The 23,188-nt window shown below is 39.9% G+C and overlaps 1 protein-coding gene across 1 annotated transcript in view; it reads left to right on the forward strand.

The window, feature by feature from the left end:
- The first annotated feature begins 14,977 nt into the window (after positions 1–14,977).
- The window catches only part of ZNF462 (zinc finger protein 462), an 86,249-nt gene continuing 78,038 nt past the window's right edge, over positions 14,978–23,188 (forward strand). The window contains exons 1-2 of the mRNA XM_015821370.1: positions 14,978–15,217; positions 16,080–21,508. Of these exons, the coding sequence (XP_015676856.1) occupies positions 15,001–15,217; positions 16,080–21,508 (5,646 nt within the window). The 5' untranslated portion in view covers positions 14,978–15,000. The remainder of the gene's footprint in view (positions 15,218–16,079; positions 21,509–23,188) is intronic.

Below are 23,188 nucleotides of genomic sequence, written 5' to 3' on the forward strand. Positions count from 1 at the left end.
ATAAATTCATTATTGGTTTAGTCATAGGGACTTGTGACTTTGGTATGCATTTGCTAGTCCGTATATGCATATTATTGCATATAACAAACCAATTGTTACTCTTACAAAAAAGGTATTTTCATGGTGATGACATCTCAGAGGTGTGATGGTTAAGTATGTTAAATGGATTACTTTTTATGATTAGTATAATCAGTGCCAACACTGCATTGCTTGCTTGTCTGTCAGCAGTAAGGTGGTATCTAAAGGTATTTTTCTATGGCATCTGCTGGTATATTTTAACAGGTTTCCATTGAAAGCTGAACATTACTTATTTTCATGGATCATAGGACCCGTATGTTGGCATATTGTTCCTTTGCAGGGAATACATTTATTTATTTTTATTTATTGAATTTATTCAAGTAGCTATGATGTATATACAGGTATTTATTGACTTATAAAAGTTCATTCAGTGACTGTTCGAAGTTACAACAGCACTGGAAAAAAAATGACTGATGGCCGGTTTTTCACATTTACAATCATTGCAGCATTCCCACGGCCACGTGATCAAAATTCAGATGTATGGCAACTGGCTCCTTATTTATGACAGTTGCAGTGTTCCTTTTGTGACCTTCTGATCAGCAAAGTCACGGGGGAAGCAAGATTCATTTAACTATCATGTTATTAACTTAACAACTGCAATGGTTCACTTAACAACTGTGGCAAGAAAAGGTCGTAAAATGAGGCAAAACAAACTTACCTGTCTCACTTAGCAACATAAATTTTGGACTCAGCTGTGTGGTCATAAGTTGAGGACTCCCTGTAACTCTGGAAAAAAGACAAGATTTTTATTTTCCATTAGATATGACCCTGGTTAGTAAGAATTAATTTAATTCTCTGTCTCTATGTTTGCGTAGGTAGATGCACACACACATATATATAGTAGATTGTTTTACTCATCAGTTGTAGGGTCAAATACTTATGTCTCCATATTGACTCGTTTGTTGTGTGAGCACACCTGTGCATGCAGAGGATAAGCTTCTCTATTATAAACCAATTGAGTTAATATCAAAAATGGGCTCTGCACTCTGACTTTCCTGTTCACAGCTAGCCTCGTTCACTACGTATTGGTAGTTCAGTTCAAAGGAGCAACAGGAAGAACTGTGGTAGGCAGTTGTAGTCATTCCAATTTATCATAGTTCTCACCGACCCCATGCCAGACCACACAAACTGTAAATAGCTATGTTTAAAGTCCTCACAAAAGTCCTATTTTGCATAAAAATACTTTTTCCTCCTGATTTTTGCTAAGACTCTCCAAATATAAGGAAATTTTATTCCTTCCTGCGCCATGTAAAACATTAGCCTTTAATACAATTATGGCAGGCTGGTTGTGATTATTGTCTAAAAATTCATGTTTATGATGCTCAGTGACTACATATCCCACTGCTAGGCATCGAGGGCTCAGTATCTTCAAGCTGAGATGGCCTTGAACCAGGAAAACTAGTCCAAGGTAGTTTTTCGCAACGGGTACCCTCTGGATTTGCTGGTTCCAGCTCCTGCCACTGAAAGCTAGTTACAAGCCAGAGAGCATCAGCTTGGCCGTAGCTTGTCTAAATTAAAACAAGACTGTAGCCTTGTTTTCCCTAAATGACCCTGCTGGTAGATAGGTTGTCTCAGGTGCTTTGAAATTATTCCCTACCTACAAGTGATTAAGACACCATGATTTGAGATGTCTACTAAATACACAAGGCTGTCATCTGGAGAAAGAATTTTCTTCAACAGATTTAGTTTATTTCTTCAAAGAAAAAAAAACTGAGCCAGATGTAGTCTTTCTACTTTCCCCCCCAAAGATATTAATTCAGAAATAATTAGGAGGAGACAAGAATACACAGCAAAGGCATCTCAAGCTGCATATACTGCTTGGCATATTTGCTGGCTACGGAAGCAGAAACGAAGAGCACTGAACAGGAAAAGTGTAAGGAATGCATATTTTATAGCAGATAAAAAATTAAAACATAGGAACATGATAATTGGCTTTTGGCACATTAATGCTATACATGTGCAGTTCTCATGGCAGAATATATTTAGGAATGTTCTGGAGAGTTAAATCATCAAAGTATAAAAATATTTTTCATAAAAAATTCAAATAATGTTCTTGAAAACCATCCTTAAATTTACTCAATTTTTATTATCACAGCTGTATCACAAAAAAGCAGACCTAGAACAATTGTTAACAAATGTTTGTTTGTTTTTTTTTAAAAAAGACAAAAATCGACAGATTGCTGAAAGGAAGAGACAGCTTGAAAAGACAAACCCATTCGAGTCACCTTGGTATGAGAATCCAACAGAAAACACTTTTTTCAAGAAATTAACATACAAACAAGAATGATCTATTAAGCACTTTTAATATATAATTAGGCTTGATGGAATATTTAAGCGAGCTCTACTTTTCACACTACTGAAAAATATCCTATCGTTTAGAAAATGAAAACGCTCTCCTTCGAACAGTTGTAACCTGCCACCTATCTTCGCGTGGATATTTTTTTTTTAATTCGTGAGGGTCTTTTTGTTTGTTCATTGTCTCTCTATCCTTGTTCTTTAGTGATGTGCATTCCCCCCTTTTTTTCCTCTTGAGCTGCCTATATTTTTCTTCCTTTCATTGTAAATACTACTACTATTACTACTACTACTACTACTACTACTACTACTACTAATAATAATAATAATAATAATAATAATAATAATAATAATAATAAAGTTGGAAGGGACCTTAGAGGTAGGTCATCTAATCCAACCCCTCGCTCAGGTAGGAAACCCTATACCATATCAGACAAATGGCTGTCCAGTCTCTTCTTAAAAACTTCCAGTGTTGGAGCATCCACAACTTCTGGAGGCAGAATGTCTAAACAAGCAGATAACTGACAGAGAAAGAATTGTTGCCATGATTCAGTCTCTGCCAGGTTGTAGTCTTCATGTTTAATCTTTGCTAGGTTTCAATTCCTGAATAGTCTGCTAGTGAGTGTGGCGGGGGGGGGGGGGACTGAAGCCCTGCAGATGTTCCTGATCTTCCAATAGTTCCAATTCTCATGGCCATTGGTGAGCCACACTGGGAATTGTAATTAGGTAACATAAGGAGGCCGGTAGGTTCCTTCTCCTGAGACAGTTCCTATTCCAGTTAACTTGATTTACCCTTCCTGCCTTCGTGGCACTCTTATTTTGTTATTGTTGTCGATGTTATAAGGATGAGAAAATGTTACTGAAAAGTCCTATTTCCAGATCAAAGCTTCTGTCTGCTGAGTCCTGTCAAAGCCTTCTGGAGGTTTTTAACCTTTTGCTGAGAACGATTTTGCTTCTTTTTGCAATATGTACCTAACCTTGAAACAATCTGTTTAAAGCTCTTTGTATTTCCAGCATTAACCTTTTATTTTCTGTTGCTGTCCAGCTTGGTCATTTCCACGTTGGTTTTGTTTTTAAGTCACATCAAAGGCCAGAGAAACATTTCTTGGGAAGGCAGGCCTACATCTTGGGAGGGAGAAGAAAATCCTGCCATGTTCAATTAATTTAGCTGCATGTCAAATAGGGGATTCTCAATTATTTGCCCTCAGTGGGTTTCCATGCTGGTTCAGATTGCTATTTAGTGGCCCACCAGGCTTATGCAATTGCAACCTGTCTTTATGGGGTAAATAAGAGCTACTGTGCATTTATTCTAGACTCTTACAAAGAGTTACAATTTCGAGAAAGCCAACTATGGGATGGAATAAAAAACAACAACATTCCATTGGTGCAAAAGAAATTTAGTCACTATCGTATTCCAGTGATCAGAACAATCTGGAGCCTAAATGGAATCAAGAACAGTTTTAATCAAAACCATATACAGTACTTTCTCCTCCATGTGTACCGTGTTTAATGCCCTGGGCTTATAACAGGCTATATCTACTGTTTCCTCTTTCATCTTTAGGGTAATGTTTCCACAGTCAGAGGAAAAGCTTGTTCCCCGAATTCCTTGCAGGAGAGTTAGAGTCCCGCAAATTGGGATTAGGAGAAGCTGTGGGTAGATGGGGTGAGTCCTTGACCCAATAGTTCAAGTTCTTGAATGAGTGCAAAGAAAGCGAGTTGGAATATGATATATAAAAATAAATAAAATGCAACTGCTTAAAGCAGTTGCATCAAGTTGGTCCTTTAGGAAATTAAGCCTGATAAAATCAAATTCACAGCCTCCTGAGAAAAGCAAGAAAAAAAATACATGATCAAGATACTTTGCTCTCTACAGAAATTTTGTTAGTAGGTAAGATCTCTTATAATATTCTCCCTGATAAGTTTGTTTATGAACTCAAGGACAAAGCTATTCAGGTAAAGTAGATTCAGATGTTGCATTAATTATTATTTTTTTTTATTAATGCAGTGTTGCTTATTCTCCGTTTCTGACTACAAATGCTTTGGTAACATTATTTATCCTAATTTGTTTTGAAGGGTCCTCTTTTTGCATTTGTCTGGAATTTATCTGCCAGTCTAGTAGCAAATGGCATCATATTAATGAAAATATTTAATTCACCTAATGCAGTTATTCTGGATTTTCTTCATATTTAAACATTCTGAATTAGCTGCTATCACAATTGAGAAGAGACATAATGCACGTAAAAGAAAAGGCTGAAATCTGTTTTGACCAGGACCCTAAATTGCTCTAGCAACTTTGAGCGGGGAAAAATACACTCTTTGCTTCCAGTGCTGAGGTAATTATCTTAACATAAGCACATGAGCAGGGGTAGGCAACCTTGGCTCTTTTATGACTCATGGACTTCAACTCCCAGAATTCCTGAGCCAGCATGGCTGGCTCAGGAATTCTGGGAGTTGAAGTCCACGAGTCATAAAAGAGCCAAGATTGCCTACCCCTGCACATGAGCAATGGCCTGCTGCATTAGACCTCAGGCCCATCTAGTGCAGCAGTCTGTTCTCACAATGGCCAACCAAGGGAATAAGAAGCCCACAACATCAAAGAATTGCCCTGAAGAACACTTCACCCTACAGCGTGCAAGAGGAGACACTGTAGGATTTGGTGGCATTCCAAGAATAGGACTTGAGGCCTCCTAGGCCTGGTTGCACTTCCTTCTATGACTCTGGCTTGCTTCTGACTCATGTAACGTAGGGCTGTGCATAGATTGCATTACAATTGCATTATCTCATACTTTGGCCTTCGTGTGTGGCACACTGCCAAAAAGGTTAGCCAGCACTTTTTTTTTTAATAAGCTTGCTGATATTAAATTCTGTTCTTTAATCTGCTCAGACTGAATTCAGTTTAAGTATTTTCTTTTTAAAAACAGTGCAGACCTTAACCTTGAAGCATGTTCACTGGCATTTCAGCCCAGCATTTTATGACATCGAGGAAGGAGTTTCATAATTTTTAGATAACAATTTTTATTCATTTAGGAAAGAGCATACAGTATAATGCTTCTCATTTGTGACAGGTTTCAAATTCAGCAGAATAGGAATTCTGTTTCTCTTCTGCACTTGATTGTCCTGTCCCTTTATTGTCTTATGCATTCTGGCTTATTTAGCTCAGCTCCAGCAGCATGTACAACAGAATAAACTGTTCTCATCTAGTCTATGTCTTAACAGAACTGATTTTGGTCAGGAAACTGGAAACTGGAAGTCTATAACTTTCAAAAGTTGAGAACTGTTAATTAGTCTGGACAGAATTAGTTTTATGAGATGAAAGACAGAATATATTGATAAGTCTGCATGAATATAATTTGATTTGTTTTCATTTAAGTGGCTAGTATAAATCTCTCTTGATCACGATGAGACTTAATTATAGCTATTTTTAATCGACAAGTTAGTATTTTATTCCTGTGAAAACTTAAGCTACAATTCATACCTTTTTAAAAGTTCCATTTTTAATATAAAAAAATAATTGATTATTATATAATTTGAAAAAAGGTAAAGTTTTGGAGCCAGGTAGAAATAATAGTGCAGTTAATAGAACCCAATGCAAAATGTTTGAATGATAATAAGAAAAAAAGATGAGAAGATGTCAAGCCATTGAGACATCAGTGCATCATCCACTGATGTATTTGTTTTATTTCTATATATTATCAATAAATAAAAAAGAGGCATTACATTCAGGTACAAAATATGAAACCACGGGAAACATCCAAACGAAGGGAAGTCCATATGACAAAAGTTGAAGAAGAAATACAACCTAGGCACAGCACAATTATTTGCATATCTACTCTGAAGTAAATGCCACTGTATTTAATAGAATTACTTCAGGGATATGTATAGGATCGAAAATTTACATTAATAAAATAAAGCAATAGAGACTCCTCCCTTACCCCTAAACTTTTATAAAACAGTTGTTGAGTTCAAATTGGAGTTTCATACTGGAATGCAGTATGAAGTCCAGAACCATCAAACTAATTTTCACCCTAATGTTTTGGTTTTCAAGAGAAGCATCACATTCTGTTATATTTTTCTCATCTGGAAAAAAAAATACTGTAAAAATCAAGACAGTCATTGAACTTGAAGCAGAATTGTCCCTCTAGTGATCTGAAACTTAAATTCATCCTAGTTTTTTCAGTGTTCACCAGTTATCCCACTGCAGCCACAAGGCTAATTTCTCTGCAACAGACTGGTTAAGTAGTGTTTTTTATGGCATATATAATCTAGTCTTGCCTAAACTGGTATCATCCGGACGTATTGGATTAGACCTCAGTTCATTATATATTATAACTGGAGTGCAGCAGGTTTGGGGAACAGGACCAGTGGTTCTCATCCTGTGGTCCGCGGACTCCTGGGGGGCACGCGCGATAGCACAGGGGGTCTGTGAAGGCTTGAAGAAATGTTATGATTTGAATCTTGAATTAGATCTTGGGGGTCCACAGCCATGGTCCCTGGCCACAAAAGGTATTTAAAGGGAGTCCATGGTGAAAAAAAGGTTGACAACCACTGCTCTTACACCACAGTATTATAACAACACCATAGGGCATGCTGTAGAAATTAATTGGATTAATTAAGTAACAGTGGGATAATACCAGCAAATAGGAGAAAAGGAGATGATTACAACTTTCAGATGAGATTGGCTTTAGATTTCTGGAGTCATTGAAATGTGAGAATATGCACCAACTTTTATGATTTGTAAGGCTCTTCAAATAACATCTGGAGAATAGAATGGCAAAAGCAGACGTAGGTCTGTATAGAATGCCATTAATTGACAAACCAGAAGTTTTTAGTGAACATTTGGAACATAATTAGTTTTTATGTTTGTTTCCAATATCTTATTTTATTGACGCCTAGAGGAGAGGCCCCTATCTTATATATCCATTAAGTTAAGATTTTGAGTTCTTACTCTCTCAAGCACTCTCCCTCTTAATATTATCTGATCTGTGTTCTCCTTTGCTGCTCTTTAGCAGATATAGATTAAAATATTTATTTTAATTCCACTCTTTGGTCTGTAAAATGATATTAAGCTACATTTCATACCTTTTTTAAAAAAAACTGTTCATTTTTAAAAAAATCAAAATTATTGATTTTAATATAGTTTGACAATGGAAAAGCTGTGGTGCAAGGTTAAAAAATAATGCAATTAATAGAACATGATGCAAAATGTTTGAGTGGTAAAAAGATGAGATCAAGATGTCAAGCCACTAGGCATCAATGCATCTACTTTTTTTTTCTTGTTTTACATTCTTTATTGCTCTTGCTAATTGATTGTATTAACATTTTTATGTTTCTTTTTAATTATATTGTTTTCTTTGGGAAACCTCTTTGGGAAGAGGTTTATTTTGGGAAAGGAAAATAACAAATAAATACATTCCTTTGGAAAACAGGAATCCTGAGAATCCTTTCCTCACTTTGGACTCAAAGTGGATCTGTAGTTAATACATCTTGTGAAGTATTACAATAAAACATTGGTTCACTTCTTATCTTCCCACCATATTTATAATCACATATCTTTAACCATATATACCTGCATGAATAGATTTCCACTTGCATATTATCTACTTCCTTGTCATACAATACAAATATAATTCACACCCATGTGATATCCAAGCCAGCACTTATTGCACACCTTGTATTGTATTATATAATTCTGGAACTTAATTCCAACAAGAAGGACTTCCATGTTTATTTGCTTCTGTTTGTATGATTGAGGGTGTCCACTGAAACTCTCCCAACTTTTCATGCAAATCTTTTTAAAGTTTTGCTCTGTTGAAAAGTCTACTCTTTTGTCCACCACTACCGCTTAAAGTTGTTCTCTGAATGGAGATATTGGAATTTTCCTTTAAGAGCTGAACCATTTGCAAGTTGAGCAAAAGGAGAACATCTCTTAATGTTGGAGTGATCTCCTGGTTTTTTGTAACAGTGTTTGTAGAGGTCTGCTGAGTCTCAAACGTACGTTGAGTTTGTTTGTATGTATACATGCAAAAGCCTCTTACAGTCTTTTTTTTAGTAACCAGATATTCAAATATAATCTTTATATATATCGTAGGAAATTTTAACCCTCTCCCACGAGGCCACAAATTGCAGCTTGGTAGTTGCTCTAGTATTCATAAGGTCTTTTTAACTAGCTAGGCATCAGTCTACTTCCTTCCTTACTTCTGCTCCTTTGCCACATTAAACCTATTAGAGGCAGATGGCCTTCACGTATTAAACTTTCTCTTGGGCTCAAGGTCACTGCACCAAGTCTGGTTGCTTTTCTATCTATATAGTCACATCCTGTCACCCATTTCCTTTCTGTTGCCTCAGCGCTACTAAAAAGGGCTATTTTCCATTACTTTCATAAAGACATCAGTCTGAATATTTCTTCTAAATATTTCATGCCCAGAAGAACTTAAGGTGAGTCTATAATGAGAATGTATAATTAACATTTAGTATGGCTATCGTTTGTTGGTCTGTTCAAATTAAACTGAGATAGACTCCTATCAGTTCTTTGCTTGTGAAGCATTCTAGAATCTCACACACAGACAATCAGGGTTAACACTAACCATTAACCATTGTTTCCCATTCTGATGTTCTTCAGTTGAACTTTGGAACTTTGGATTGGAGAAGATTTGCAAATGACTTTGAGCATATTTGGTAGCTGCCTATGCATAGAACTAGAACATAGTTGAAACCAGATACTAAAAAGGGAGCTGCCCATTGCAAATCTAGTTTCTGATTGGCCAGTTTTCAGGAGATAGTGCTGTGTTTGCGCTAGATCTAATATGGATGATACAGAGATGACAGCTCACAATATTTTGTAAAAGCGTCAAAATATTTGTCCTAAAGACACTCCCAGGTTTGTATGTAAAATACTTCAACAGGCAATCTAAGGTAGCAGTAGGAGGCTTTGCATTTAGGACTGCTAGTGTTTCCTGATTTAAAATCAAGACTTCTGTAGCAGGGAAATTGTGAAAAAAAAGAATGTGCTCAGTATGATGTTGCTTATGGTATTTCAGGTTCTATTTCTTGAAGGTTTTGTAAGATCTATAATTAGTTGGCTGTTGAATCACATTGCTGTTTCAGTGCTTATTTTGGGTAGAGTAAACTCTCTCCAGCATAGAAAATAAAAAAAAGATGAGGCCGATGCTATGGCCTTCTGGATTCTATTAAGAGATGCTTGCTCAAGTGTATGAAAAATGGAAAACTTCTCTACGAGTTTATCTTTGGAGGATTCATAACAGTTTTTCTCAGGGGTGGGATTCAGCCGTATCGCACCAGTTCAGTAGAACCGGTAGCTAAATTTTGCTGAGTTTGGAGGAACAGCTGAATGCACACTGCTTCCGGAAGTCCAGTCTAGGCCTCAGAGGCCTGGAGGAGGCTTCCCAGGCCTAGAACGGCCCGCCGGAAGTGCATGGATGCCACTTCCAGAATTCCGTTCTAGGCCATGGAGGCCCAGGCCTGCATCCAATAAGAGAACCGGTTGTTCAGGTATTTGTATCCCACCACTGGTTTTTCTCCAACAAAGGATTATTCCTTCCTTCCTCATCTTCCTACATGGAACTTGAGATCCTTCTTGAGCTAGGTTTTAGAAAAAAAGTACTTTTATTTAAATAAACTGTAATTATTCCCCAATCAATTTTGATATGCCTGCTCATACATGTGTGTGTGTGTTATGTTAATTAAAGAGACCTCTGTTTGAAGGTTGAAAGATTTCACATACTGAGTAATTTTAAACAATGGCTGGGACAGCTAGAAGCCTGTCACGCTTGGGTCACTACATCTTTTTACTTTCTTTCCTTACTTCCATGAAATCTCTGGATTTTTACGTCACATTACAATATTCAAATATGTTATCTTTTAAAAACAGAAAAAAGTTTCTAAGCCTGGAAGCAATTTCACCATTCTTTGATCTAGAATGCAAATATAATGGGATTAGAATTTTAGATAAATGCTGTTTTAAGTATTTACCTGAATGCTTGGGGAGACCTAAATGATTTTTGTGTTTGCTGGATTATAGGTATAGCTTTCTGTGTGATCAGGAATTGAAATAAATAGAGTTCTGGGTTGCCTTGATAGGTCTACTTACATTGGAGCAAATAGGATTTCCTCTTCAGATTTCCCACTTGGGTAGTTGACTGATAATGGAGCTGAGCCCTGTGCTCTACCCCAGTCTTCACAACCTTGACAACTTTAAGCTACATGAACTTCAACTCCCAGGATTCCCTACCCAGGCATTGGGGAATTCTGGAAATTAAAGTCTACATGTCTTAAAGTTTCTAAGATTGAAAAACACTGCTCTAGACTTTGAGTTCTCTACATTAAGTGAACATCTAAATGGGGTTAAAAACTATGTGGTATATTCAGCTCTCATACATGGTTGTTTCAGTGCCATGCATAGCTCTTTGCAACCTTCTTTAATGCCTCTTCAATTCTTAATCCCTCCAAAATATTTCCTAATGCAAATTATGAGAATAATCATACAGTTGTTTTTAAATAATAGTAATAGAAAGATCAGGGCATAAGACACTGACCCCAGTGGTTATTGGCACATTGGTTGCCATATCAAAAAATCATGGATGACACCTTCACCTTGGATGTTCAGCAGATTTTCTGTCTGCACACTGACAAAATTTCCATCTGTCAATTGCAGAAGGCCACATTGCTTGGATCAGCACATAACACTACACCCATAATATCACAACATCCTAGATTCCTGGAAAGAATTTGATGCATGTGAAGGTGAACACCAGCTAAAGAACTGGTAGCTGTGACTTCACTTTGTTGTGAACAAATATTAATGATATTTTTATGTTTGAATAATTTTCTTTCGGTTGCCAAATTTTTAACATTTTCTTTGGCAGCCAGATTTTGAGTAACTTTCTTAGTCTTTTGGGTTTCTTTTTATTTTGTTACTGCATAATCCATCGATAATCATATGGACAGTATGCCACTGCTGTCATTATGGACAAACATGCCAATATTGTTTCCATATATTCTCTCTTTCACGTGCATCTTGACAGCATATTAACATCGGCAGTGAAAAGCTCCATTCTTTGGCTGACAGATGGTTCTCCCTGCTCTCTTATCTTCCCTAGACAAAGAAAAATACAGACACTCTATTTTGACCACTTAAACCACGGAAGGCCTTTGGAGGAAGCTCATCTATATCTTCAAACGTTCTAGAAGTAATCAATAAATAATAAGGAAATGGTTTCTTCAGATTTTGGTGAAAATGTGAAACTGAAGACCACTCAGATATAACTGACCATAAATATAAAGTTATTAAAGGCAGGGGCACTGTCTTAAAGTTGGAGATTATATGTTAAATAAATGCATGCACACTGATCAATGCAGTTCTGCAGTGTGTTTTTTTGTTTGTTTGTTTGTTTGTTTTTGTAATCCCTGTGTCTGGTGTGCTTTTCTTCAGCTCAGCTTCTGCTCAGTTCAGCCAGATCCGTCCTGGAACAGTTGCCCTTGTTAATAGTTGACAATTGCATTGCTCTGCATTCTGTTTTGCTACAGAACAAGTGGAGTGGTTTGCTCATGGCTAGGCCAAAGTTAATAACTTTTAGAAGAAGCTTCAAGAAAATGCAACCATGTGGTACTGACAACTCTCATTTGCCTTTTTTTTGTTTTGTTTTACCTTGTAGGGCAGGGGTCTTCAAACTTGGCCCTTTTTATGACTTGTGGACTTCAACTCCCAGAATTCCTCAGCCAGTGTGCCTGGCTGAGGAATTCTGGGAATTGAAGTCCACAAATCATAAAAGGGCCAAGTTTGAAGATCCCTGTTGTAGGGAGATGTTCCATTTGTTTTGTTTCTCCCCCCCCCCTTCTTCCTTCTGATTTCTAAGCTGATGTGAGAACTTTCTAAACAAGCAGAGAAAGTCCTTCTCCTCCCCCCCCCCTTTCTTTTTTTGTTTTTGGTTCCTTTCAGTCCTTAAAGGAAGACTCCATCCGGTATGTAAAGGAAGAGATTCCCCGCTGGTTTTTTTTTTTCCTCTTTCCCCTTGGTTTCCACACACAATGGAGCTTTCAAGAGAACCTCTCTCCAAAGGAATAGCTCCAGCCTTTGTGTAGAAGGGTGTGCCTATTGGCAAGGCTTGCTAAGCAGACAGCTTGGCTGGTGATTAACAAAGGTCATTAGACTTTGGAATCTGGCAGGCAGAGTCAGATGGTATGTCTTCTGTGGATAGAAGAATGACTCCCATGAGGTTAAAGCGCATACTGTGGAAGACTTTTCTACTCCCTTTGCTTTTTTTTCTTTCTCCCTGTTCTCCGTCTGCCTCCCTTTCTTCTATCCATCCTGTTTTAAAATGATGACAATAGTAATAATAATCTGATTGCATTACTGCTTCTTTGTTTGGACCGGGAGGCCACCAGGCCAGATCTTTTTTTGCTTAAGCAAAGGCTTGTTGCTGATGGATCATTGAGGGTTGGAAGAACCTTCAGAGGTATTTTGTCCATGGCTTTCTTAAAGGAGAGGAGGAAAAAAAAAGCTGGTTTGATTGCAACCTTGAAGCCTTAGGCATCTGTTCTTTCTCCTTCAAGGGAAAAAAGAACCTCTTAAAATGCTGGTTTCTAACCCTGGTCTTGGAAAGCAAAGGAGGAGAAGCTGGGGAATATTGTGTGCTGGAGATGAGGCCGAGATAAGTGAAGCCATGTTGTGTGCAGGCTAGAAGCTCTGAGACTATCTCTCCCTTACTTAAATACATGGCTTGTCTGAGCTAAAATGGCTGCTCTGTCTCTCCCTCTCCCCCTCTACCTCTCTCTCTCTCTCCCTCCTAAAGCTCATAGGACTAGGACAGCTTAGTGAGTCTTAAAGCGTCAGTGACGCAGGAGCTCATATCTCTTGAAAGTGTGATAAACACATTCAGAGAGCTGTGGCTTGTTTGACTTAGATGAAAAGACTACGCTGGGGGAGGAAGTTTAAGAAGATGGACAGTGAGAAGATCCGTTTCATTATTTTCTCTCCTGCTTTTTCCTCTGGAGCATTCTGAATTCAAGAGTCGTCTGCTGCACCATGGCAAAAGGGGTGGGGGGGGGGAAAGAGAGAAAGAGATTGTTTTCAGGTCTAATGGACTGTGCAAAAGGAGACTTATGGGGTGGGGCCTCTGTGTTCACTGCTGTAATTTGATCCAGAGCAGATAGCAACCTCTTCCACACAGTCTGGTCTGGTGCTTGCACATAAAAGATTTTGAGTCTCCTGATTCTTGTTAACATTGTTAGCTGAAAAGAAGGCTGGGCCAGCTTTTAGTCTTTCAGTGCAAAGAGGAAGGTGAAGTGGGGCACCAAGATATATTGCAGTGGATGTGCGTTTCTGCTCAGTATGTCCACATTTTTAAAGCCATGGCACTGAGAGGAATTTTCTTCTGATGCAAGATCCTGGTAGCACTGCTTTTTCTTTGTAATACGGGCAGGAGACCGTTCAGCTTTGAACATTTGATAAACATAACCTCATATTTACATGACAATGAGAAGATGGGATTTTCCTCAAAGCTCATTTGGGCTGCTGTTCCATCTCTTGGTCTGGTGGAGCTCCTAGACTAAATACGACCTGAATTGTGTGAGGAGACTTTAAAATAAGCAGCTCATTAAGGTAATAGCTGCTGGATTAGTCAAAGCTAGCATACAGTTGCTATATGAAAATAAGTAGGTATCTTGTCCTAGTCTGTTACATATTTTCAGCTTATTCAATGATAATTTCTCAGAAGCATAGAAACTATAGAATTTATCAAGTATTTATTCAACATACTTAAAATCATGGGGTCTGAAATACTGGAAGAAATACATGTTTATATATATATATATATATATTTATCTTGCTAAAGTTCCTTTTCTGTTATTGAAGGAGGTCTAGATGCTGTTAGGCTATCATTTTTTTCATCTTGCAGGCTTGGAATTTCACAATTTTAGCCCTACATGTTTGGAAAGCTCTCGAGTTGAGAGAGGTTACATAAAACAACATTCAGTAATTAGCTGGTAATATCAAATGTAGCAATCTTGGAAAGAGAAATAGCTTAAAAGCTTTTTGGTTAAAAGCTTGGACATAGTGGAAGAGAAGGTGGCTGTACCAACTCAAGCTAGTTGAACCTAAACAAGTTGCAGTTGTCAGCCTAACCCACAGGGTTGTTAAGAAGGTTAAAATTTGATAAGGTATAATATGTGTGCCCCATAAGCTTGGAGGAAGCATGGGATTAAATGTCTTAAGTAAATAATCTGCTTGGCTTTCTCAAACTTTTTCAACAATAGTTCCCATGCATTTTATTGTTGATGGCTTTCCAACATATGCTTCCTTGTTCTTTGGAATTGGATTGGTGAACAGGTAAAGTGAGAGTAGCAGAGGCAATTGGGCAAGACTTCTACACATAGTAACTATGAGTCATGTAGTTGAATGTATCAAGTACGTTAGGTCCCAGATTTCTGTTTTAAAAAAAGGTTACTGTTCCTCTGTATGCTGTACTTCTTGTGCTTGGATAATATTTCTTTTCCTATATTTGCTCAAGACTGAATCTGCTGCTGTAACAGTTTTCTGAACTTCTCTTAGGCAATATGTTTCTTCTCCATCTCTTTCAGGTTTTCCTAATGTAAAGCTTAGCAACAAAGATCATGGAGGTGCTGCAGTGTGACGGCTGTGATTTTCGAGCACCTTCCTATGAAGATCTTAAAGCTCACATCCAGGATGTTCATACTGCGTTTCTACAGCCCACAGATGTTGCTGAAGAAACTCCTAGCCCATCAAGATTCGGTTCCATGAACAGTGACCAGGCTGAGGTGGAGTATTCTTTGGTAAAAGATGAATTTGCAGTGGCAGATGGGATGGCAGGTAACTTTCTATTTGGAACGTCATTCTGAGAAGTGATCCCATTGCAGCATTCTCACGTTACCATCCTATTCACCAAATCTGGATCTTATGGCAGATAAAAATAACCAGGAATTGCCTTGCAGGACAACCACTACCTCTGTTATTTATATTCAACAGGAAGCAACCGTACCCAATGGCTGAGAATGTAGATTCCAAGAAGTTTCAAGCAATCTGTTATTTGGTTATCATGGGTTGTTTGAAAAAGGGGAAAATAGCCACATATGATGGGTTGAGACTCAGTGCTGCTAAGTTTTTGATCAGATTTTTTTTTCTTTTGTTACATTCAGAATTTACAACACGATGTCTAGAAAGCTATTTGTACATGAAACTCATAGTATGCATGCATTTCAAGATAAGAGTTTTATGGAACAACTTTAATAGTTTATCTGGTTGCTAGCAGCCTTTTGTTGCTAACAATACTTGAGGTGTATATGAGTGTGTGTCTCTGTGTGTATGCCTAAATTGCACTGGAATTTTTTCATACTATTGTTAACTGGTAATTGGGGGCGCGGGATGGTTAAATTATTTAGAAATAGTACATATGAATTCAGCACACTATAAGTAACATTAAAAATGTGTACCTGTGTGTATGAATTAAAATTTACATTTCAATTTCAGTTGTGCTTTTATTACTAACTTTCCCTAGAAGGTAGTTGTAAAGGATAAGGATGGTGGTGGTGGTGGTTGTTTTTGACATCCTATCCAGTATTTATGAACCAAGTACTTGGAAACAGGGCTTTGAAGGGAGAAAAGAAGGGAAAAAAACAGGCACTGTAATAAGTGTACTTCACAGATAATGTTTACTATTTCTTTTCTTTTTTAGGGCAAAATGCAGTTCAGCTGGGGACTGGCAATTACTATAGCCATAGCCAGGGTTATTATGGCCAACATATGCTCTCCAAATCAGCAAGCAAGTTTTTCCAGTGCAAATACTGTGTGCGTTATTTCCGATCCAAAAACCTTCTCATAGAACATACCCGGAAAGTCCATGGTGCTCAAACTGGAAGCTCTCCAACTGGATCCTCAAGTGCTGGTTCCTTAAACTACAACATCATGATGCACGAGGGCTTTGGGAAGGTGTTTTCGTGCCAGTTCTGCACCTACAAATCTCCAAGACGTGCACGGATTATAAAACATCAGAAGATGTACCACAAAAACAGCCTGAAGGAGAGTTCGACCCCTCCTGCTTCTTCAGCTGCTATATCTGAATCAGCTTCTGCGTCTGTCTCAATGCAGGATTCATGCAAGGAGCTTCCGGCTGAAGTTGTTGAGCGTAGTATTTTGGAGTCGATGGTCAAGCCTTTAACCAAATCAAGAGGCAACTTCTGCTGTGAATGGTGTAGCTACCAGACACCCCGAAGGGAACGTTGGTGTGATCATATGATGAAGAAGCACCGAAGCATGGTGAAAATACTGTCCAACCTGAGGCAACAGGATGGGACCAATATGTCAGATGTTGTAAACAAGAGTCCCCCAAGCCCTCCCCCAAACTCTAACTATATACCCATGAATGCTTCTGGGCGAGAGATGCCTAACGCAACTATCCCAAACTACAGGAGTTCGGTAAACAATTCTCTCATCAGGTCCAATACCTCTTCAAAATTTTCCTCCGCTTCCTACCCTCAGATGAAACATAAGACTCCTCACAACTCAGGCATAGTTAATTTGTCTGACAGATCTCGTTACGGGGTTGGGGACATGGCAAATTCTACTGACTTGGATACCAACAGTATGCTGAATGACTCCAGTTCAGATGATGAGCTCAATGAACTAGACAGCGAGAATGGGTTGAACTCTATGGATCACCAAAGCTCGGGACTCACTGCCGAGCAGCTGATGGAATCTGAGGGCCACAAGTTACTGGAAACCAAGGGGATCCCCTTTAGAAGATTTATGAATAGGTTCCAGTGTCCTTTCTGTCCTTTCCTCACCATGCATCGGCGAAGCATTTCTCGCCACATTGAAAACATCCATCTCTCTGGAAAGACGGCAGTCTACAAGTGTGACGAATGTCCTTTCACCTGCAAGAGCTCTTTTAAACTTGGTGCTCATAAGCAGTGTCATACTGGTGCAGCATCCGACTGGGATGCCGTGAACTCCCAAACTGAAAGTATAGCTTCTTCTTTAAATGAAAGTACAGTATCCTATGAAGGGGGAAATATAAACGGCAGGAAGTCCGGGGGGATCATGGATTCCATGCAGCAGCAGCAACAATCTCCGCAGTCCAATTCGCAGCATCCGTATAAATGCACCATGTGCAATTATTCTACAACGACTTTGAAAGGTCTCCGGGTTCATCAGCAGCACAAGCACTCGTTTTGCGATAACTTGCCAAAATACGAGAGCCCATCAGCAAATGCCCTGCAAGACAGTGAGCCCGATGCTCATGCTTCTCCCAGCACTGTGAAGAAAAGCCAGACCTCAATTCTTGGACTGTCTTCTAAAAACAACTTTGTAGCGAAAGCCTCTAGAAAGATGTCCAATGACTTTCCCCTAGATCTGTCCCCGGTGAAGAAAAGAACCAGAATTGACGAGATTGCCAGTAATTTGCAAAGCAAAATCAATCAGAACAAGCAGCAAGAAGATGCAGTCATTAATGTAGAGGATGATGAAGAGGAAGAGGATGACAATGAAGTGGAAATAGAAGTAGAACTGGACAAGGAAGAAGAACAAACAGAACCACTGCTGGAAATAGCGGCATTTGCTTCCCAGCAAATATGGGGAAGAGACACAGGAGATCCTCAGAAAGAGCCCATCTACAGGAATATCCCCCACGATTACAGCTCCACGAATGGGGCAGAAATTGAGCTAACTATATCTGAGGATGAGGAAGAATATTACTGTTCTTCGGTGGGTTTGAAGGATCCAGGACTGAACTCATCTATTCTGGGCAGCCAGGCAAGCCTATATGGATCTGATCAGAACAATGAGAATTCAGATTTTGGTGATTCTGGAAGGCTTTACTATTGTAAACACTGTGATTTCAGCAACAAATCTGCCAGGAGTGTTAGCACTCATTACCAACGGATGCATCCCTACATTAAGTTCAGCTTTAGATATATTCTTGATCCCAACGACCACAGTGCAGTGTATAGGTGTCTTGAATGTTACATTGATTATACAAACTTTGAAGATCTGCAACAGCATTATGGTGAGCATCACCCGGAAGCCATGAATGTATTAAATTTTGACCATTCTGATTTGATCTATCGCTGTCGCTTCTGCTCTTACACCAGCCCAAATGTTAGGAGCCTCATGCCGCACTACCAAAGAATGCATCCAACAGTTAAAATTAACAATGCAATGATATTCTCAAGTTATTTAGTGGAGCAACAAGAAGGGTTAAACTCAGAATCACAAACGCTGAGAGAGATACTGAACTCTGCTCCAAAAAACCTGACCACTTCAACCCCAGTTGCACGTGGGGCTTGTGGCATAGCGGTGGCTTACAACAAAAGTTCTTCAAAGGGCAATAGCCCCGAATCTGAAAGCCAAAAAGAGTCAGCAGTCAACAGTGTTGTAGTTTATGACTGTGATGTCTGCTCCTTTGCAAGTCCCAACATGCATTCTGTCTTGGTGCATTATCAGAAGAAACATCCTGATGAGAAGGCTTCGTATTTTAGAATTCAAAAAACGATGCGTCTGGTGTCAGTAGAGAGGGGCTCTGCCCTGGCTCAGATGGCTTATGAACTAGGGTCACCTGGCTCTCCCAAAATGTCATCGCTACCACCCCCGCCACCTCCGGACCTCACCACGGAGCTTTACTACTGCAAACATTGTTCTTACAGCAATCGGTCAGTGGTTGGGGTACTAGTACACTACCAGAAAAGGCACCCAGAGATAAAAGTGACTGCCAAATACATTAGGCAGGCACCCCCGACTGCAGCAATGATGAGAGCTGGAGAGTTACCTCCTGGTGTTCATAGACCTACAGTTTCTATGCAGCAGCTGAATAGGAACAGCTCTGATGGTATTGTAGCTCCAGCAGAGAACGAGATGTTCTTCTGCCAGCACTGTGATTATGGAAACCGGACTGTAAAAGGGGTCCTTATTCATTACCAAAAGAAGCATCGCGATTTCAAAGCCAATGCAGATGTGATTAGGCAGCACACTGCCACCATCAGGAGCCTCTGTGACCGTGGTCAGAAAAATTCCCCTGGTGGCTTACAAATTCCTACTTCTGGTTCTGAGCAAGAAAGGGCTAAATTGAGAGCTCTCAAATGCAGGCAGTGCTCTTATACATCTCCTTATTTCTATGCACTGCGGAAGCACATTAAAAAGGACCACCCAAGCTTGAAGGCCACTGTCACATCTATTTTGAGATGGGCATTTTTGGATGGTTTAATAGAAGCTGGATATCACTGTGAATGGTGTATCTATTCCCATGCAGAACCCAGTGGCCTGCTTGTGCATTACCAAAGGCGACATCCTGAACATTATGTTGATTATACATATATGGCAACAAAACTCTGGGCAGGGCCAGATCCTTCACCTCCAGCCTTACTAATACCATCAGAAATGAAAACCTATAGATGCAGAGATTGTATTTTTGAAGCTTCTTCCATTTGGGATATCACTAATCACTACCAAGCTTTTCATCCTTGGGCAATGAATGGAGATGAATCAGTGTTACTAGATATTATCAAGGAAAAAGATGCTGTCGATAAAATGAACCCAGTATCTGATGGTCTTGGTGCCAGAATAATTTCAGAGGATCAGTTAGCATTACCACAAGGGGATCCGGACACGGAATACGCAGAAGAGTCAACCCTTTCCCAAGATAAAGCTCTCCAGCTCACCTCTGTGAACCCTGCAATATCTTCTACACCGTACCAGTGTACAGTGTGCCAGTCTGAATATAACAATTTGCATGGACTTCTCACCCATTATGGAAAAAAACATCCTGGGATGAAAGTTAAAGCTGCAGATTTTGCACAAGACATTGATATTAATCCGGGAGCGGTGTACAAATGTAGGCATTGTCCTTACATTAACACACGCATTCATGGTGTTCTTACACATTACCAGAAGAGACATCCTTCAGTGAAGGTCACGGCCGAAGATTTTGTGCATGATGTGGAGCAACCTGCTGATATGAGCCAGAATGACGTGGAGGAAACCAGCAGAATTTTCAAGCAAGGGTATGGTGCTTACAGGTGTAAATTGTGCCCGTACACGCATGGCACTTTGGAGAAGCTCAAAATTCATTATGAGAAATACCATAACCAGCCTGAATTTGATGTATTTGCACAGTCTCCTCCGAAATTCCCTGCCTCCATGGAGCCCGAAGTTCTCGCTGAAATTAAGCCCTCTCCTGAGATGGCTCCAGAAGATCTCCTTGGAGATGATTCACTACCATCTTCCCACTTCTCCAGTTCCCATTTGGTTTCTCATACTGTATTCCGTTGCCAGCTTTGTAAGTATTTTTGCTCTACCCGGAAAGGGATAGCAAGGCACTACCGAATAAAACACAACAACGTTCGGGCACAGCCGGAAGGCAAGAACAACCTGTTTAAATGTGCCCTGTGTTCCTACACAAACCCTATTCGTAAAGGTCTGGCTGCACATTACCAGAAGCGGCATGACATCGATGCTTACTACACGCATTGCTTAGCAGCCTCAAGGACTATAAGCGACAAACCCAACAAAGTGATCATTCCCTCGCCCCCCAAGGAGGACTCTCCTCAGCTAAGCGAGGAGCTGAGAAGGGCGGTGGAGAAGAAGAAATGCTCCCTCTGCTCCTTCCAGTCCTTCAGCAAAAAAGGCATAGTCTCCCACTACATGAAACGCCATCCTGGAGTATTCCCCAAGAAACAGCATGCCAGCAAGCTTGGGGGTTACTTCACGGCGGTGTACGCGGACGAGTATGAAAAGCCGCAACCTCCCCCAGAAGAGAGGAATGATTTTGAGAAGCCTGAATTGGAGGTGGAAGCTCCAGAGATGGAGTGGCTTCCTTTCCGGTGCGTCAAGTGCTTTAAGCTCTCCTTCAGCACGGCCGAGCTGCTCTGCATGCATTACACTGACCACCACAGCAAGGACTTGAAGAGGGATTTTACCATCCTGGGAAGTGGGACCCGTTTCCAGTGCAGGCACTGTGACAGTAAGCTGCATAGCCTGGCGGAGCTGACCACGCATTTGAACGGCCACAACGAGGAATTCCAGAAACGTGCCAAACGCCAAGAGAGGAGGAAGCAGCTTCTGAGCAAGCAAAAATATGCGGATGGTGCTTTTGTAGACTTCAAAGCAGAGAGGGTAAGGATCTGACTTTACATTGCTTTTTCCTGTTGGGTATTTCTCCTTTCTCTCCACCCTCCCCGCTCTCCCAAGTTTACTTATTTCTTATTATTGCCCTTGGTAACTGGAAAGCTACAGGCTCTATAGTCGTAGGGTTGTGCCAGTGAGTTCCATGCCCATTGTGTCCGTGTTTCATTTCTTTCCTTCTTTAGACTCATGGCATACCGTTTCATTTCCTCCTTTCCTAACCTTTCATTTCAAAGTTAATTTCTCTTTGAATAAAAAAATCATTGTTCTTCTTCCTACCTCTTCCTCTGTCCCCATGTCAAATGAATTTGTTGTTTGTGACCAAAAATATCAAGAATGCAAGGAAATAATTGAGAAGAAAGTCCAGTGTAAAGCCCTTTGTATCGGTGGATGTAAACCAGGGGTCTTCAAACTTGGCCCTTTTATGACTTGTGGACTTCAACTCCCAGAATTCCTCAGCCAGGCACGCTGGCTGAGGAATTCTGGAAGTTGAAGTCCACGAGTCATAAAAGGGCCAAGTTTGAAGACTCCTGATGTAAACCAATCTCTCTAAATGAACTGCCTATTAAATCCTTAGTTTACTTGATGATGGAAGTGGAAGATGTGCCTCTTTTGGAAGTAGTCAATTAAGAGCGAATGTCATGTGGAAATAAAACTTGCTCTTAATGTCATTCTCTCATACCCAGAGGTATTTCACGAAAGTTGGCGGTAGAGAGAAAAGGGAAATGATAAATGCATCTCCTTGGATCAAAAGCTACCTTCTGGTTTTGCAGGGGAATAATTTGCAAGTGGGATTCCAGTGGAATAAAGTCTTGTGACTGATTTGTCAAATTAATGGGAATCTAAACACTGAATATTTTTGGTGAGGGAAGAAATAAGAATATGGCAGATTACAGAAATGATAACGATGGTTCAGCATTCTGGAAAAAGGATCAGAATGATCAAAACAGGGAAGTTAGGAAAAACTTAATGGCCAGAGATGCTGAAGAGATTGTGTTTGATTTGAATGATTCAGCGTTTAACAGCTTTAGAGCAAATTCAGTCATACATCGGAATATCTAAAATTTGTCTGAAATGTGTATTATTAGCTATTAGCTCTCATCCTTCCGGTGCAAAAGATTCACCTTATTTTGAAAATCATACTTTTTAAAAAAATCTTCTTCTCTTTGGTACTTCCATTGACCAAGCTGGTTGACATTTAAATAATTGGGAACTGTACTCTAGCAGATACAGAGAGCACCAGATTAAGGGAGACTTCTGTGAGTGATTTTATTAAAAAAAAAATCCTTATGAAGGACATAAAAATTTCAATTAAATTTTGTGGTGCTTGCAGGTGCTCACAAACTGAACTCCTAAAGTTGCTTCCCATAGAGCAGTGATGGCAAACCTTTTAGAGACCGAGTGCCCAAACTGCAACCCAAAACCCACTTATGTATCGCCGGGTGGGTGTGGCCACTCGGCGGGCTCAGCTACAGTGGGCTTGGCAGTGGGTGGGTATGGCCACTGAATGGGTGTGGCTACAGTAGTCATGGCAGATTGGGTGGGCATGGCCGGGGTGGGCATGGCCACCTCGATGTTGCTTATAGGGAGGGACACCTGTGGGAGCCGGGCAGGGTTGGGGGAGATCCAGGGGGTCTCTGGCGGGTGGGATGGTGGGCTCCCCAATGGCGG

Source organism: Protobothrops mucrosquamatus, unplaced genomic scaffold, assembly GCF_001527695.2.
Source record: "Protobothrops mucrosquamatus isolate PMUCROS unplaced genomic scaffold, P.Mucros_1.0 scaffold1317, whole genome shotgun sequence".
In the NCBI taxonomy this organism is placed as follows: domain Eukaryota; kingdom Metazoa; phylum Chordata; class Lepidosauria; order Squamata; family Viperidae; genus Protobothrops; species Protobothrops mucrosquamatus.